The 17,727-nt window shown below is 34.4% G+C and overlaps 1 protein-coding gene across 13 annotated transcripts in view; it reads left to right on the top strand.

The window, feature by feature from the left end:
• The window catches only part of LOC106176210 (intersectin-1), a 45,366-nt gene that overhangs the window by 17,394 nt on the left and 10,245 nt on the right, over positions 1-17,727 (top strand). For 8 of the 13 annotated variants that reach the window (XM_086999946.1, XM_086999954.1, XM_086999956.1 and 5 more), the window contains 19 exons: positions 1,280-1,438; positions 1,852-1,919; positions 2,074-2,192; positions 2,554-2,726; positions 3,206-3,277; positions 3,886-3,916; positions 4,145-4,266; positions 8,438-8,609; positions 8,962-9,177; positions 12,882-13,003; positions 13,210-13,316; positions 13,560-13,632; positions 13,856-13,963; positions 14,357-14,455; positions 14,729-14,896; positions 15,167-15,238; positions 15,507-15,647; positions 15,903-16,024; positions 16,286-16,368. In XM_086999946.1, the coding sequence (XP_086856072.1) occupies positions 1,280-1,438; positions 1,852-1,919; positions 2,074-2,192; positions 2,554-2,726; positions 3,206-3,277; positions 3,886-3,916; positions 4,145-4,266; positions 8,438-8,609; positions 8,962-9,177; positions 12,882-13,003; positions 13,210-13,316; positions 13,560-13,632; positions 13,856-13,963; positions 14,357-14,455; positions 14,729-14,896; positions 15,167-15,238; positions 15,507-15,647; positions 15,903-16,024; positions 16,286-16,368 (2,227 nt within the window). Of the gene's footprint in view, positions 1-1,279; positions 1,439-1,851; positions 1,920-2,073; positions 2,193-2,553; positions 2,727-3,205; positions 3,278-3,885; positions 3,917-4,144; positions 4,267-8,437; positions 8,610-8,961; positions 9,178-12,881; positions 13,004-13,209; positions 13,317-13,559; positions 13,633-13,855; positions 13,964-14,356; positions 14,456-14,728; positions 14,897-15,166; positions 15,239-15,506; positions 15,648-15,902; positions 16,025-16,285; positions 16,369-16,615; positions 17,277-17,727 lie in introns of those variants that run through there. The other 5 variants (XM_086999955.1, XM_086999958.1, XM_086999948.1 and 2 more) reach the window with 5 other exon arrangements.

Genomic DNA, 17,727 nt, shown 5'->3' on the forward strand with positions numbered 1-17,727 from the left:
TATTGCCATCACCTGTATCTGCCGTTGCCGCCGTCACTGTCACCGGCGCTGGCGCCGTGCACTTTCATTGTAAACATGATAAGTGGAAGGCAGTTTTACTTTTTGGCTGTATGTTTACAGAGCTGATGAATATTCATAAAACGCAGGTCAAGTTTGAAAATCAGCATGATCGGGCCATTTGAAGGGAAGTTATGCTGTTTTTTTAACTTTTCAGCATATATGCAACACTGTAAACACATTTCAAGGAAAACTGATAGGCCTGTTGTCATGAAACTCACAGGAGTAATCGATCTTATTATAACGCAGGTCAGGTTCGAAAATCGGCATGATCGGGCCACTGTTTTAGTAGTTATGCTTTTTTTTTCACTTTTCAGCATATATGCAACACAGTAAATACAATGTAAGAAAAACAGATGGGCCAATTGTCATGAAACTCACAGGAGTGGTCATTCCTGCTAAAACGCAGGTTGAGTTCAAAAATCAGCTTAATCGGGCCATTATTTCAAAGAAATGCCGTTTTTTCACATTTCCTCAGATTCATTTCTTAGGCATGTTAACAGTTTCATTATTTAATTAATAAGATATGTAAAAGTGTTTGTTTGGCATTTCCTGCATCTTTACAACATTATTAGTTGATTATGTAAAAATGATGGTAAACTTGTTATCGTGTATTGTGTAATAAAGTTTCAAAAATGGAAATAAACTCATATCATTGCAGTTTGTCAGATTCAATCATTAAAATTTTGCATCAGAATTGACAGTAGCCTATTTTGTGCATAGTTATTTCCTGTTTTTTTGTCTGTACATTTGACAGCTTTGCTGCCTTGTTCTGAATGCCATCTACATGAATATATGAGAGGAAGAAAGTGAAAGAAAACAAGATGGAATGATTATTTCTGGGATATTACTGACATGTATCTGTAATTCACACGGGTTTTGTAAGCAAGCACAGCTTGGCTTTTATTTGTGAAATGTTTGAGAATTTGTTTGCTCGCTTTTCAAGTCTTTGTCAGCATGTGGTTTAGCATAGGAAGTTGTCAAACACATTTCAAAATTGGTTGATTAATATGATCGGTATGTCATTCATCAGTTTTATAACAAAAAGAAGATAAGATACTAAAAGACATTTTGACAAAGGCTGGCACTAATAGAAGAAAGACAAGCAATACTCTTTTCAAGGCAATCATGAACAGTCATGGATGTTGTTCTAAAACATAATGTGTAGCAGTGCAGAGGTGGGTTATTGGTGGTGTTTGCAGTGGTTGACTTGGCTTTTCAGCAGCAGCAGCAACCTGCAGAGAGTTCAGAGAGTCTGCAAGCTCAGGCTCTGTACCCATGGAGGGCCAAGAAGGACAACCACCTGACATTCAACAAAGGTGATGTGATCACTGTGCTGGAGCAACAGGACATGTGGTGGTCTGGAAAGCTGCATGGAAAAGTAAGATTTGTAGAGGCAAAAGCTTGGAATAAAGCCTGTAGAATGATGGATATGATGAGACTGTGGGTCATTTGTGAAGTGGACAGAAAGTGCGTAATCTGGAGAGAAAATGGGTGTGGCATTTGTAAGGCTAAATATGAATAAAACCAGATGAAGAAAGAGCTGTAGTTCTTTTCATCTTTGTCTTTGTATAACATGAAAAAGTCCCCAAGTTGTAGAACATAAAATTAGAATATACTAAAAGCACATTGATAGCTAGCTGCTGCAGATTGCGCTTACAGCTTATTTTATTTCAAATCTGCGAGAAAAATCAGGATCACTTCCATTCCACACCTTGTTAAATGGAATGATGTTTATGTATTCAAATCCCAATTATATAAGTTTTAATTTTAAAACTTACTTCTGTATTTTAGATTGGTTGGTTTCCTAAATCTTATGTAAAACTGATAGGACAGGCTCCAGCAGCTGATAGTTCAGCAAGGTAAGTAAATGACTGCACTTTTTTATATTCACATAAGAAAACTACTGTAGTTTCTAAACTAATTTATTCCAGTATTGTTATATAAATATTTTTATTATAATTATAATTGGGACAATTTAATTAAAATAATGAAACATTGCTAATTTGTTTTTAGTTCTGAGGTATCAGCTGTGACATCAGAGCAAGAAATAGTCTCTGATGAAAGGTCAGACACCCCAGTAAATCCACCACCAGCTGTAGATCTGAAGATTACAGTGGAGCCACCTCAAGGAGGTAATAGCATGCTTATATTTTGGTTTGTTGGTGAGAGAGAGAGAGAGAGAGAGAGAGAGAGAGAGCTATGGAAAACACTTCATATGCAATAATTACTTTTAAATTCAAATAATACTGATTAATTGTATTTCATTAAAGATATTTTTTTAGTATTACCTTAAGTATGGGATTTAAAATTATTTCTGAACTTAATAGCAAGTTTAGTGCATTTGAAAAAATATGTTTTTGTAAACAGCAGTGAGTGATAAATTTTGAAAATAATGAAATAGTAAGATATAAGCTGTTTAAGAATTTCTTAGTAGTAATTACAAGGCTTTGAATTAATTCAGACAAGTTATCCTCTAACCATTTTCAATTCCAGATGACTTGTATGTAGCCATGTACAACTACATATCAGGGGAGGCAGGAGATCTGAGCTTTAACCAAGGTGATATCATCACTATCACCAGTAAAGATGGCGACTGGTGGACCGGGACATTAAATGATAAAACTGGAATCTTCCCTGCAAATTATGTTAAGAAGATGGAATCACAGGTAAAGCCAAACATACTGCATGTTAGCCAACAGTTGTTTGATACTTGCCTTGCTGTTGTTATAATATAAATATTATTTAGTATTAATGTTATTGACTTTTGCATGTCATTGGACCTTTTATTAAATGTGTGATACTTGTTTTATCTGTTTTTAATTAGGACATGGCTTGAGTGACAAATAAAATTGCTCTATAATGCTCTTTTTTCTTACTTTTCCCCCCCATAGACTGCACACTCCTAGTTTGTATTTCTTTGTTGACAGCACATTAATTTGCTTCTGATGCAATGAAGAAACCTTTTTCATAATGCAGTGTTTATTCACAAATGTATATTCACAAATGTACAATGCATCTGTATAGACAAGATTTATATAACTAGTTTTTAGTTGTTTTTTTTATGTACTAACTTACCTTGTGTTTTCTTTTTTCTTGTTTTTGTGTGTTTTCTCCTTTCTGTGTGTGGCTGCTTTCTACTGACCAGGGTGAGAATGGGGAAGACACTGATATATTTTCACTAGGAGCCCCGCTCCCTGCTGTCACAGCCAGGCCAGCAGTAAGAAACAGTGATATGTCCATCCTTCCTAAGCTAAAAATATAGTTTGGAATTGTAATTACTGCAAGCAGCAAGCTGTTTTATAAGAGGAGTGATGTGTTTGGACATTTTTTTATCTGTGGCATTGTTTGTTTTGTTAGTTATTATTTTGCCTATCTGCATTGCTGTGTGTATTCAAGTACAAATTTTAGATGAAAGCATTTGACAAATCGATTTTCTTTACAGTGTTAGTCAACACAAATTTAAAATTCATGAACCACTTTTCCAGCTGCTTGCTGTAATAATGATATTACAGGATCTTTGCACGTTTTAACCTTAGATAACCATTTTGAGTCTGAAACTCCTTTTTGATGATATAACACATTATACTTGTTTTTACTACTTTTGCAAACCAAAGATTTGGTCTCATAATCCCAATCCCAAAATCTCATTTTTATTCAGCTTTATTGTTTGCTTTGCATTTAGTTTTGTAGACAATGCCCATAGTCATAGATTATTAAGTTACCAGTGTTGTATGTTGCTCTACAAATGTCAAATAGATAAGGAAGTTGTTATTTTTAATAGCCATATGTTTGATTTATAAGATTTATTGCATTATTTTCTTCCAGCCAAGTTTGAAACTTGCAGGGAAAAAGCCAGGTAAGTATAATCACAAATTCCTCATTAGAATTTTTTACTTACTTGAAATAAATAGTTATTTAATATCTTCATACTAAAATGCTCAGATAATGATATTTTTATGGTAAATCAAAATAAGTTATTTAACATAAAATCTCATAATTTTGAATTGTAAAAAAGGTATTTATTCTTAGCTGAAATTACAATTACAGTGATCATTCTAAATGATAAAAATATTGTTGCATGCAGAGATAGCATCAGTGATAGCAGCATACACAGCCACTGGTGAAGAACAGTTGTCCTTGAAGCCTGGCCAGTTAATACATGTCCGCAAGAAGAGCCCCAGTGGATGGTGGGAGGGAGAATTACAGGTGCGTTGAAAGAACAGAGTGAAGTGATCTTCACTTATTGTACCACCAGCGTAGGCGCTGGCGGTACACATGGTTTTAGTCCCGACCCGTATGTTCCGCCGGCTCCTGCGGCTCCGCCGGCTCCTGCGGCTCCGTCGCCAAGTCACCGTTACCGCTTCTCCTCCTAGACGGTAAGGGCCTCCATACCCATCTCTTGGATTTAGGTCACGTATAATCTCAACTCGTTCCACGTAAAATTTGGGCTTTGTCAGTATTGGGGTCTAGGTGTGGCACTCATTGCAATGCACCCTTGTCCAAAAATGGCAAAATTAAATGCTAATTATCTCCCCTACGGAAGGAATTATGGAAAAAAATTTCTACAGACAGCTTTCCAAAAGTCATATGTGTAGATTTCAAATATGCCCTTGGATTTGACCTTTGACCTTTATTTCAAGGTCAAACGGGCCAATATTTTCAAAAAAACAAAATTTTTGCCGAAAAAAAAATTATTTGCGCTCTTATTCAGACACCACACAGACTTAACTAATAATATTAATGGAAAGTGTTACCCTTCGGGTCATCTTTCATCTCCGTGAATTTGGGGTCAATCGGTGCATTTTCACGGGAGTAGCGGCCATAAGATATCGAAACTGAAAACTGTCTCTAATTCGGGAACCGTTAATGCTAGACACCCATTCTTTTTATGTACAGACACAGATGTGTCTGTACATATTGCCATCACCTGCGTCTGTCGTCGCCGATCATGTCGCCGTCGCCGTCGCCGTCGCCGTGCACTTTCAGCGTTAACACCATAAGTGGAAGACAGTTTTACTTTGTGGCTTTATATTTACAGAGCTGACTAATATTCACAAAACGCAGGTCAAGTTCGAAAATCAGCATGATCGGGCCATTATTGTAGAATTTATGCTGTTTTTTCACTTTTTAGCATATATGCAACACTGTTAACACATTTCAAGGAAAACCGATAGGCCTGTTGTCATGAAACTCACAGGAGTAATCAGTCTTACTAAAACGCAGATCAAGTTCGAAAATCGGCATGATCGGGCCACCATTTTAGTAGTTATGCTGTTTTTTCACTTTTCAGCATATATGCAACACTGTTAACACATTTTAAGGAAAACTGATAGACCTGTTGTCATGAAACTCACAGGAGTAATCAATCTTACTAAAACGCAGGTCAAGTTCGAAAATCGGCATGATCGGGCCACTATTTTACTAGTTATGCTGTTTTTTTACACTTTTCAGCATATATGCAACACTGTAAACACAATATAAGAAAAACAGATGGGCCAATTGTCATGAAAGTCACAGGAGTGGTCAATTTTACTAAAATGCAGGTTGAGTTCATAAATCAGCATAATGGTGCCATTATTTTAGAAGGTATGCTGTTTTTTCACATTTCCTCAGATTCAATTTTTAGGCATGTTAACAGTCTCATTATTAAACTAATAAGATACGTGAAAGTGTTTGTTTGACATTTCCTGCATCTTTACAACATTGTTAGTTGGTTTTGTAAAAATGTTGGTAAACATGTTATCGTGTATTGTGTAATAAAGTTTCAAAAATGGAAATAAACTCATATCATTGCAGTTTGTCAGATTCAATCATCCACTATGTTCAGAATCTCAGAATGGAAGAAATTGGACATTTAACACTGCTCTATTGATATTTTTCTCATCTCATCAATTTTCTTAGTTGATCATATAAAAATGGCAATAAACTGTTAATTTTGTTTTATGTTAAAAATTGTTATAAATGGGGAAAAAACATTTCAGAACAGTGCTGTCTCGTTTACATTTTGGCATTTTCAAGTTGAGACTTTGAAGTTCCATGGGCCTGAAGACCTTTGCTAGTCACATTTTCTGAATATCCATGATACCAATATTTTATTCTTAAAAATTGATGGTCATTATGCTGTTAAACATTACGTAATATTGCATCAAAATTTGAAAAAAACCTATTTTGGGCACTGCTCCCATGATTACCTTTTAAGAAAAACCATGTCACTTACTGTTCTCAAACTTACAGGAAAGAAACATGGGACTAAAATACAGCTTCAGTAGGCAATGCAATCTGCCAGTTAAACAGTTCTTTTGTGAAAATTTAATTTTTCACATATTGGCATTTTCAAGGTGTGACTTTGAAGTTCCACAGGCTTGAAGACCCAGGCTAGTCACATTTTCTGAAAATCCATGATACATATATTTTGTTATTAAAAATTGATTGTCATTATGCAGTTAACCATTATGTAATATTGCATCAGAATAGAAGAAAACACAATTTTGGATGCTGCTGCCATGATGACCATTATGGGAAAACCATGTTACTTATGATTGCCAAACTTTCAAAAAAGAAATACAGGACTAAAATGCAGCCTGAGTTGGAAAAGCAGTCTAATTGACTTCTTTTTCTGGAAGTTTTACATTTTCAAAGTGTGAACTTGAACTCCCATGGGCCTGAAGCCTTATGCTTGTTTCACATTTTACTTACATTGGTATTACCTGTTGAGCATAATTAAAATTTGATGTTGAATTTGCAGTTTAACATAATGTACTTTTGCATCAGAATTGACAGTAGCCTATTATGTTATTTCCTGCTTTTTGTCTGTACATTTGACAGCTTTGCTGCCTTGTTTGCATTTTGTAGAGCATGTAAAGCCCAACACTGGAGGTGGTCTCCATTTTTTTGTATTCCATACGGTTTTCGAGTTACGCTGTATCAAAAAGTACATATTGGTGGTGAAAGCAAAATGTGCAGTACGGTAATGGATAATAAATTTTGAACTTCGGAAAAATAAAACATAAGGCTTGGCAAAGCAGACAACTTGTGGTCAAAAATGACATTAATCCATCAAATTTGAACATCTGGAACTTCAGAGCACCTCCCATTTCAAGAATTTTGACCAAAATGACCTTTTCTTTATTTTAATTAATTTTTTCTGTAGGAAATTTATGGCACATTATGGTAACTCCAAAATTATACCATTTAGTCCCTTATATCTCCAAAACTGGCAGAGATAGGTCCATAGTTACTATTGAAGTTGAATAGGAAGTCATATACTGGCAATCTACATGTGACCTTAAAATTGACCTTTGACCTACTTTTCACCATGAACTTAACTTTGCAAAATTTGCTTCCCTTTTATCTCCAAAACTGGCAGAGATAGGTCCATAGTTTCTATTGTAGTTGAATAGGAAGTCATATACTGGCAATCTAAATGTGACCTTAAGATTGATCTTTGACCTACTTTTCACCATGAACTGAACTTCACAAATTTTGCTTCCCTTTTATCTCCAAAACTGGCAGAGATAGGTCCATAGTTACTATTGAACATGAATAGGAAGTCATATACTGGCAATCTAAATGTGACCTTAAAATTGACCTTTGACCTACTTTTCACCATGGACTGAACTTTGCAAATTTTGCTTCCCTTTTATCTCCAAAACTGGCAGAGATAGGTCCATAGTCTCTATTGAAGTTGAATAGGAAGTCATATACTGGCAATCTTAAAGTGACCTTAAAATTGACCTTTGACCTACTTTTCACCATGAACTGAACTTTGCATATTTTGCTTCCCCTTTATCTCCAAAACTGGCAGAGATAGGTCCATAGTTACTATTGAACGTGAATAGGAAGTCATATACTGGCAATCTAAGTGTGACCTTGAAATTGACCTTTGACCTACTTATTATCATGAACTGAATTCTGCTAATTTCTTTCTCTTTTAACTCCAAACCTGGCAGAGATAGGCACATAGTTACTATTGAAGTTGAATAGGAAGTCATATACTGGCAATTTACTGTGACCTTGGAATTGACCTTTGACCTACCTTACGATAAACTTATATATATATTTTTTGCATATTTTGAAAATTTTTGTTGAATGCATTTTTACAGCTTGTCAAGCACAAGACTGGTGGCTGTGTTCCTTATTTTGTGTATGTGGGGGTCTATACGAATGCGCTTGCTCCAGCTGGTGGTACAATATTCGGAGGCGGTATCGCCTCTCTGATCCTCTAGTTTTTGATATTCCTTTTATCTACTGGCATGTATGATAAAAAGATTTACAGACTTTTGTAGCATGTAGGATGGTAAGAAAAATTTTAAGTTTGCATTAAGTTTAATCTTTTATACATGGTTTGCAGACTAAGAATGTTATTTGCTTTATTCAGGCTCGGGGTCAAAAGAAAAAGATTGGATGGTTCCCTGCCAATTATGTTAAGTTACTAGGGTCAAGTAGTGCCAGAAGTACTCCTGTTGGTGATGGATCGAAGTCCAACACGCTGGGAAGATCAACGCCAACACCAACACCAACACCAGAACAAGCTCCGCAGCCTGTGGAAGGTAATAGATTCCATTGGGTGATGTTTTAGCCACTAAAATTCACTTTGATGTTGGATCAAAATAAGAAAAGTGCATTTCTGTCATTGCTAAGTTGTATTATATGGATTTTACATATCACAGTGTACATTTATGTCCCAATCTTTTCAATGGGGAAAATTGTGAATTTTAGAAATTTTGTATTTTTCAAAGTTCTTAATTCTTTGAAATAAAGCATTCCTGTTGAGTGGTAGCAACTGTTGCGAGGTTTGCTGCATTGGGCAGTGCAAATATTCTACTTGTGTCAAGCATATAATTTATGTTAAATAAACCTAAAATCATGTCAAAAGTAAATGAAATTTAGCTTTTTTTCTAGCTGCTGACCAAGTGGTAGCCCTGTATCCGTACACTGCACAGAACGATGATGAGCTGACATTCCAGAAAGATGCCATCATTAATGTGATCAATCGAGATGATCAAGACTGGTGGAAAGGGGAGCTGAATGGACAGGAGGGGGTTTTCCCTGCTAATTATGTCCAGCCAGTGTCAGATATGAGACTAGCTTCAAATCCTTCCCCTGCACCCACTTCATGTGAGTAGAACCTTAATTTTTTTTTGCACTTTGTTCTGTTTGATGATTTAAGTCACGAACTGGACTGTTTGTATAAGCACAGCTGGTAAATGGCTTCATGGTATTCTGATTTGGGAAGTTTCATAAGCAATTCCAGAAAAGTTATTGGTAAAAGGTCTTCTGTTACGTTAGTGCTTTGATTTATTTGTTAAATTAGGCATGCATGACATTATTATGATCAAAGAAGTTCACTTTTGAACATACAGTTGTAAATGATAAATGGAGAAAGTTCTTATTATTGGATGATATATTCACACAACAGTTGATAGCTTTTCTTGTACAAATCCATTTTTTGCACACTGATTTATACAAAATATCCAAATGTTTTCCTTTTAATTTTTTTCCACCACATACCTGTTCTGTTCTAATCTGTGTATTTTATTTTCTCTTTATCTCTATTTGCTGTAGGACCTTTTACACTGTTGCATGATGGGATACCGGTGCTGCCACACCTCAGACCCATTACCTCAGTCCACAGAGAAGTTATCAGAGATTGTGCAATACAATTTATTAATAAACAATTGCAAAAAGAAAAGTACTTCTTCAAGAAGTACTGGATGGTTTATTTCCATATTTGCTCATAGGCAAAATAAATCTAGTTATCCTGGTACTTTTTACTGCTTTTTACTAAAGAGTGATGATGATGCAGTGCAAAGAGATTGAGGTGGAAACAAGAAAAGGTGCATGTTTTAAAACTCGAGATGGCTTGGTGAAGAAATTTGTTCCTTGCTTGTCAAAAGTTTGCATGCGAAGAACTATTTAAAGCACATTGCATCGGTGTTTGAGATTTCATGTAATGAAAGAGGGATGTTGCATCGTTCCTTTGAGCAAATATGGTTATTGTATAACAAAATACATGTTTATGGTAATATGCTGGACAAGTCTTATGTCCCCCACTGCTGCTGCTGCTGCTGGCATCAAGGTAATGGGTCTGGGTGTGTCGGACACCAACCCATGGCAACCACCAATCATCATCCAACCTCTCAAATGATTGGCAGGTGATGGCAACCAATCACCATTCAACCTCTCAAATGATTGGCAGGTGAGATCCATCCATTGTTTTAGATATGGCAATCATGGATAGTTTTTAGTAATTTATAACCAATCATTTGAGAGGTTATGTATTTTGTGACTGAGTTCTCTTTCGTAATGCTGTGCAGTGGCTTCTTTCTTGCGGTTATGGGCTTTTAGCTTGACTTGCATATTACCATTTCATTTTCCTCCTTCATAATGAAATACAAACTATATTTAGAAAAGTTAATGTACTTCTATGTGGTGCAGATTTTTGAAATGATCATAATTCTAGAAGTGGATGTCCTCCAACCTTTGAAGAACGTCTTTAAACAACTTGTTTATAGAGAATTTTTATCTGTCTACAAAGCATGTGCAGCAGAAGCACCAAATAGATTTGAATTTTATGCCTTCTAACAATATCGTCACTGGAAGTGATAGAAAGTCATGTCATTGAGTGCAAAGAAAATGTAAAAGTGTACTGAGTATCAAGACAGGTAACAAGAACTTGCAAAGTTTTGCACTATGCCATGACTTCTCTAATCATAAAGAAATAATCAGCTAGATAATTTCAAATGTAGATAACAGCATATCAAGAGGACATGTACTTCAATACTGAATCTGAATAACTAGATGAAATCAACATTAAAAGGTGAATTGTTGTCTCTGTGGCAGTAACTGCTAATGAGCAGTTGGTAGTAAGGCCAAACCTGAGGTCAAACACCAGTTAAGCCAGTCAAGACCTGTTAGAAAAAGTGTGACTATAATTACTGCTGACATAGTGTTCTCCTTGCTTAACAGTCCTATATGTATACTAATGTGTTCAGTCCCTCCGTATCGTTTTGTAGATGATAATTATAAGTTATATATCTCTTCTTTTTTTACTTCGCATGATCCATCTGCATATTTTAGATATGTTGAAATATTATTAAGTATTATTGTAATTGTTGAGTATGTATAGGAATTATTGAAATATAACTTTTAGGTTACCTTATAGATCAATTGATATAAGGAGCTGAATATGTGTTTAAAAATCTATGCCTGAGGAATTTTTTTTAGCCAGATAATGCATTGTCATACAGATTTTTAGTCCCGGATTTCATTAGATGGATTATTGGGGGGGGGGGGATTGCAAGTTTACCACAGCAACTGGTACAGTTTTCTCTTGACTGAAAAAGATAGTAAAATCCATGGTTTGACACCATGTTTATGAAAATATTGCATGTTATTAGAAGAATACATAGTTACTGTAGAAGTAAACGTCATGCCTTAGATAAAATGGTGCAGTAGAAGATTTTGAAATGTGTCTAGTGAGTGTGCTGTCAGAGAGTGTTGCAATCACATGGTAGTAATATTGTAATTTGTGGCTCAGGCACTTGTGTTCTTCATATTGGATTACATATCCTTATTCCTTATTACATATCCATATTCACATAAGGAGTCAGGTGCCGAAGAAGTCAGATGTTTGAGGACCTCTGATCATTTCTTGTCGAAAAATTGCTTATTTTAAAAATTGAAAGTAATTGTGCATGTTTTGCAGATATTATGCTATCAATTTTCTAGTTAAAAGCAGTTTGTTTTAACAACAAAAACCAAGTTGATACAGGATAGACAACTATTTATTGTGCCATGTGTAATCTGATGAGTATTTGCATAACAATAATATAACTTTAACACCTCAATAACTGCTAATTTTGTTTTAGCAGTGCAAGATCTAAAGTCTTCTTGATATTATCTCTTCCATGGTCATTTCAACATCAAAAACTTGTAATTTTAATATAACGTAGATGAACTCTGACTAATTTGCGTTTTTTATCAAAATTATTGATTGCTTGCTATGCAGGGTATGATGGCCCCTTATAGAATGTATGTGTTGTATCTGTTATGCTTTAATATATGTAAAAATGCTACATATAGAACTGGAATGCCCAGTTGTTCTTGTATGTACATAGCAGTCTGTGTCTATCGATGAAAAAAATGTGATATGTGGTCATGGAAACTAGTCTAAAAATTCAATAAATGTATCAGAAAAAAATTACATATTGTTGCTCATTTCATGGTCCACCCTTTTATGAAACATCATCAACAGTTGGTTTATACAAACTACAAAGCTATTCAGGTGCCATAACTTTTGTTGCCTCTTACTTGAATTAGTATATATTGGAAATATGTTCGCAAGTCCTCTTCTTTATTATTGGCAGTTGTTTTTCTCAAATTTATGTTGTCAGACTCCACTTCAGGCTCACCTCTAATGTTTATCACACTTTTCAATTACCTAAAATTACCAACAACCCAATATTTTTTTTATGACCAACTCAAGGTGCCTTCAAAATGACGGGATGTGCTAAGAAAGTCATCACACAAAGGATTTGGTGACCTCTTGGACCACGAGAGAGGAATCTTCAACTGATTATAGCTAGGAAAGGAAAGATATCAGAGTGTGTTTTGTTCCAGGATTATATAGCTCTGATGTAGCAAATGAAACCAGAATCTTATAAGGACAAACATGCTTGATCAGCAAATGCCCAGATGCAATTGAAAAAAAAAAAAAAGAGATTAATGCACAGGATATGGTAGTAATGATTGCTATCCTGACTCAGACAAAATTGGCCAACAGAGCATGCATGTTATGTGTTTTCTGTGAATGGTTTCAGGGACCAGCGACCCAGTTGTCCTGGCTAACACATCAGAGACAGAGATCCAGCGACAGAACTGCATCCAGGAACTACTGTGCACTGAGGAGAGCTACAATGCTGACATGTCCATAGTTTTAGATGTAAGGGATCCTTGTTGATAGTTTTTACATACTTAATGGTTGTTACAAAATCCCTTAATGATGAACTCTCATTCAAAACTACTTCTTTGTTATCTTAAATTAACAAAAGAGAAAGAGTGACATCTTTGTTGGATAAAAAAGTTCTACTTCTATGTTAAAAAATTACTGTTTTGATATTTAGAATATGATGAAATGTATAATTTCAGGTGTTTTACAGGCCTTTAGCAGAGGCCAAAGTTCTCACTTTAGCAGAATTAGACTCCATATTTGTGAATTGGAAAGAATTGATTGTGTGCAATACTAAGTTAAATAAGTAAGTTTGTTTTATTTTTTGGTTTCTCCTTCCATTAGATCTGGCAAAGACCTGTTGACATATTCTTACAGATTTGAATTAAATTTTAGAATATAACAGCTTGTTTATCTTCAATTTAAAATGTAACTTTTTTTAGTGAGACCATATGTGACTCTTACAGATTTTCTATATCTGTGGTTTAATTTAGTTTGCTTACACACGTTCATTCTAGTCTCTGTACTATAAAATATTCCTCACTTTAAGGTCTATGAGAGTTCGAAAGAAAATGAGTGGAAGTGCACCAATTCATATTATAGGAGATATATTGTGTGAAAATGTGAGTAACATTGTTTACATTTTTTTGGTCAAGTAAGAAAGGTCAGTCAAAAAATTGAAAATATATCTTTAATTAGAACAAAAGTTTGATTAATTTTAATCATCAAAATGATAAATAATGTAAAATAGATAAAAAGAAGATTGCTGTTTGTTACATTGAACTCCTTTCATGGTATTGCACATATAATAAATAAATAAATTATGTCATTCTTTTATCATTTCAGCTCCCACATTTAACCCCTTACATTAGATTCTGCAGTAGACAACTCACAGCAGCTACTCTGATTCAAAAGAAGACAGAAAACAGTCCTCAATTTAAAGAAGTAGCTAAGGTAAAGCTTAATATTCAAACATATATCCATTAAGAAAAAACATTTGTTTATTTGCATGATATGGTAAATAAAATTAAATAAAAAGTTGATTGTGAATGGTTTTCTTTCAAAATGTGTATACACCCTTGAGTCAGGTCAGAACCAAGAACTCATGATGAAGTGGTAGTAGTGGTACATTGAGTCACTTTTTATTTTTGAATTAGTTATTTTCTTAGACCAAATGAATAAAAGGGTCATACCCAACCCTGTCACTGCTTGGGTTTTAAAGTAATATATTTATTTAGTCACTGAGATAAGAATATATGAAAAAATTAAAACTTAAGGATAATTTATGAACAGAAAATAGATGAAGCATTCCAATTTTATTAAAAGGGTATGTTTTTTTCCCCACAGAAATGTTCCACTGATCATCGAACTAAAGGCATGCCTCTCAGTAGTTTTCTGCTCAAACCCATGCAAAGGATCACCAAGTATCCACTCATGATCGAGAAGGTAACCCATGCTTTGAAGATATCATACTTCACAAACAAGAAAAATATCAAAAAAGAAAGAAAAAGATAAAAATACTAACAAATATTGTTCTACCAGCTATGACCCTAAACTAACTTATAATCATTTGGAGAGAGGTCATCAGCTTATTGATGTGTCAGACTTACTTTTTGGGTTTTTACCAGGTTAGAATTGTATTATATGATTATTTATTTTTTATTTTAATGAATTTTTGTTTGTCTGACTTAATAATCACCCTCTTACTTTTTTGTTAAGATCCTGAAGTACACTCCAGAGGAGCACCCAGACTACCAGTACTGTCTGGATGCCCTGCAGGCTGCCAAGGAGCTGTGCGACCAGGTCAATGAAGGCGTCCGGGAACAGGAGAACTCCAGCAAACTTGAGTGGATACAAAACCATGTGCAATGTGAAGGACTACCAGAGGTGTGTTGTTGATTTATTATCCTTGGATTGTTTATCCCTCACACTTGTCCCAAACATGACCAGAAAAACTTTCACCGAACATTCTCAAACCTGTATCTTATTTAATGATGTACCAAAAGACCTGTAACCATTGCAAATGGATAAGAAATAGGTCTTAAAATTATTAAGTGAAAAATACATTGACTTTGAATATTTTATAGCCAAAATTTGCAGTCTCAGTAAAATGCAGTTGCATGTCACTTTTTAAACTAACGTAATTTTTAATTTCAGAAAATAACTTTCAATTCAGTCACCAACTGCTTGGGACCACGTAAACTTCTTTATTCAGGAACTATATACAAGGTATGCTAAGATGTGCACTAAATTTGAGAACAAAACTGACATGGAGAGAAAGAGATTAGAGTAATTCATTTAGTAATTCAAAATAAACTCCAGAACATGCTAAAATATACTATAACTGTGAGAGCTTTAACATAGAAATTACTGAAATGTAATTATGAATTTGCTTTGCCTCCTTGCATTTATCACCACGTTTATCTAACTGTAATCAGTATGAATATGTGGTTTGTTCAATAAAGATGTTAAGAGATCACACTCTTTCATATTTCAGGCCAAAAGCAATAAAGAGCTGGTTGGGTTTCTTTTCAATGATTTCTTATTATTGGTACAACCCCAGCGCCCTCTGGGAAGTGTTGTGTCAACATTTAGCTTTGACCCAGAGACCAAAGTGCATTACAAGATGTACAAAACTGTAAGCATTGGAAATTTTGCATGGATTTAAACAAATAAGGACAGATTGTTGCAGAAAGTTATAGAAACAGTTGTAGCTAAGTTGAGCACTTCCAGTTAGTTATTTATTAATTTATTCTTTGATTCCTTGATTAAGATTTATAAAACTTGTGACTGATGTTAATAAAAATGCTGATTTTGATATCATCCAGTAAAGTACTTCTTTAGTGTAGTTTGTTTTGATACAATATTAAAAGGACAGTTTTTCTCTCATCAGCCTATATTCCTGAATGAAGTGGCAGTGAAGGCTCCCCAAGGTGCTGAGGAGGACCCTACAGTATTTCAGCTCAGTCATATAGACCGGTGGTACAGTTTTAAAAGTCTAACACAGCTGGAGAGGTGCAGTACACATTCTTCAGTTTGATATTATTAGAGGATTTGGTGTTTTTATCCGTCATAAACTCTTCTCATTTACATTATTACTTCTTTTCATGTAAGTCTTAAAGTTGATAATATATAAATTCTTAAATTCAGTTTTCAGGGAAGGAGTACTGATAGCTACCTAGAACTATAGATAAGTCATTATTTTAGATGCATATTTTGTTTAGGTATATAAGCATGAGGGTGGTTCTTCACTAACTTTTTTGTCTGTCTTCTTAGGGACAGCTGGGTGAAAAAGATAGCAGCAGCTTCCAAAGAATACCTTGAAACAGACCGAAGGAAAAGGGAGAGGGCTTACTCATGTAAGAATTCATTGTTATTTTATTGTTTATCACACATAACATCAAATGAAGTTTTGGTTAAGAAATTTTTAACAGACCATATTTCAGTTAAACCAGTTATTTGTAAATAAGTTATGTTTTAGATATGTTATTATCAAAGTGTACATTGGATATTGTAGTTTTTTTCAGCAAAATAGCAACTTAAATTTGTTTTTATCATGAATTCTGTATTTAGATGTATTAAAATGTCACACAAGTTTTGTTTCAGATTTACACAATCTCAATTATCCTCTGCTCTGCAACTAAAATAAGAGCATCTAACATGACTATTCTGTCATTCTCTCATATGGTCATTTCTCTTTTGATACAAGAATATCATTCTATATTCATTTCATTGTCAATTCCTTTCATTTTTCCTTTCATTTGTGAACTGACTATACCACTGATCAATTTTCCAGATACAAACTTCCCTATTTGATAAATGGATGCAATGTTTAATTGTCAACATTTTCAGATGACAGTTAATAAAGTGAATCTGTCACAGACTAGTCTGGAATGTGATGCATGGCCTATAGGTCGCAGCAGAAATGAAAAAGTGATCTGAAGTTCAATCTGTCCTCTTATTTGACAGATTCACTATTTACACTTGGACTTCATAATAATTGTAACCTATGCACAAACATCAACAAAGCTTCTCCAGAGTCCCACTTTTGAAAACTCAGATTAAAAATACATGTGAATTTGACTACCATATTCATACATAACTGGAAAAATGATTCTCAGTCATTCTAAACCTGTATCTATTAATTATAAAAGGATATTTAATCTTGTGTGTGCCCTTTCACTAGCTCGTCAAATGCGTACAACAGGTGTCGGGAGGCTATTATTTGTTGTCTTGGAGGGTGCCAATCTCATGGCTTGTAAGGAGGGTAAGGAGACAGGGTGTCTATGGAATCCATTGTATATACCTAGCATGACTGGCATACATGATATATATATGATATATATACCCTATATATATATATTATATATATAATATATATATATATATAGGATATATAGGTTAATGGATCACTAACCAAGATGTTAACTTTACATGATATGGTATATTTTTGGGTGTGTCAGTACTAAATCCTAGCAATTTTAGTTTTTTTCCCTTGACTGACAGCATGATAAAAAAAGCAATTGAAAAAAGTAACGAAATGTAGACTGCATGCCATTTAACCCAATTCTAACATGAAATTCTATATTTTTAAGAATACCTGGATAAAGATAAATCATCATTAACATAGTTACAAGGAACATAGTTACAAGAAACAGAATTAAATAAAAGTCTTACAACAAGGGATTGTAGGAAGGTGCTATCAAGCTCTTCGACTT

The sequence above is a fragment of the Lingula anatina genome, chromosome 1 (genome assembly GCF_051362555.1).
Source record: "Lingula anatina isolate TDL-2025a chromosome 1, LinAna3.0, whole genome shotgun sequence".
Taxonomy (NCBI): domain Eukaryota; kingdom Metazoa; phylum Brachiopoda; class Lingulata; order Lingulida; family Lingulidae; genus Lingula; species Lingula anatina.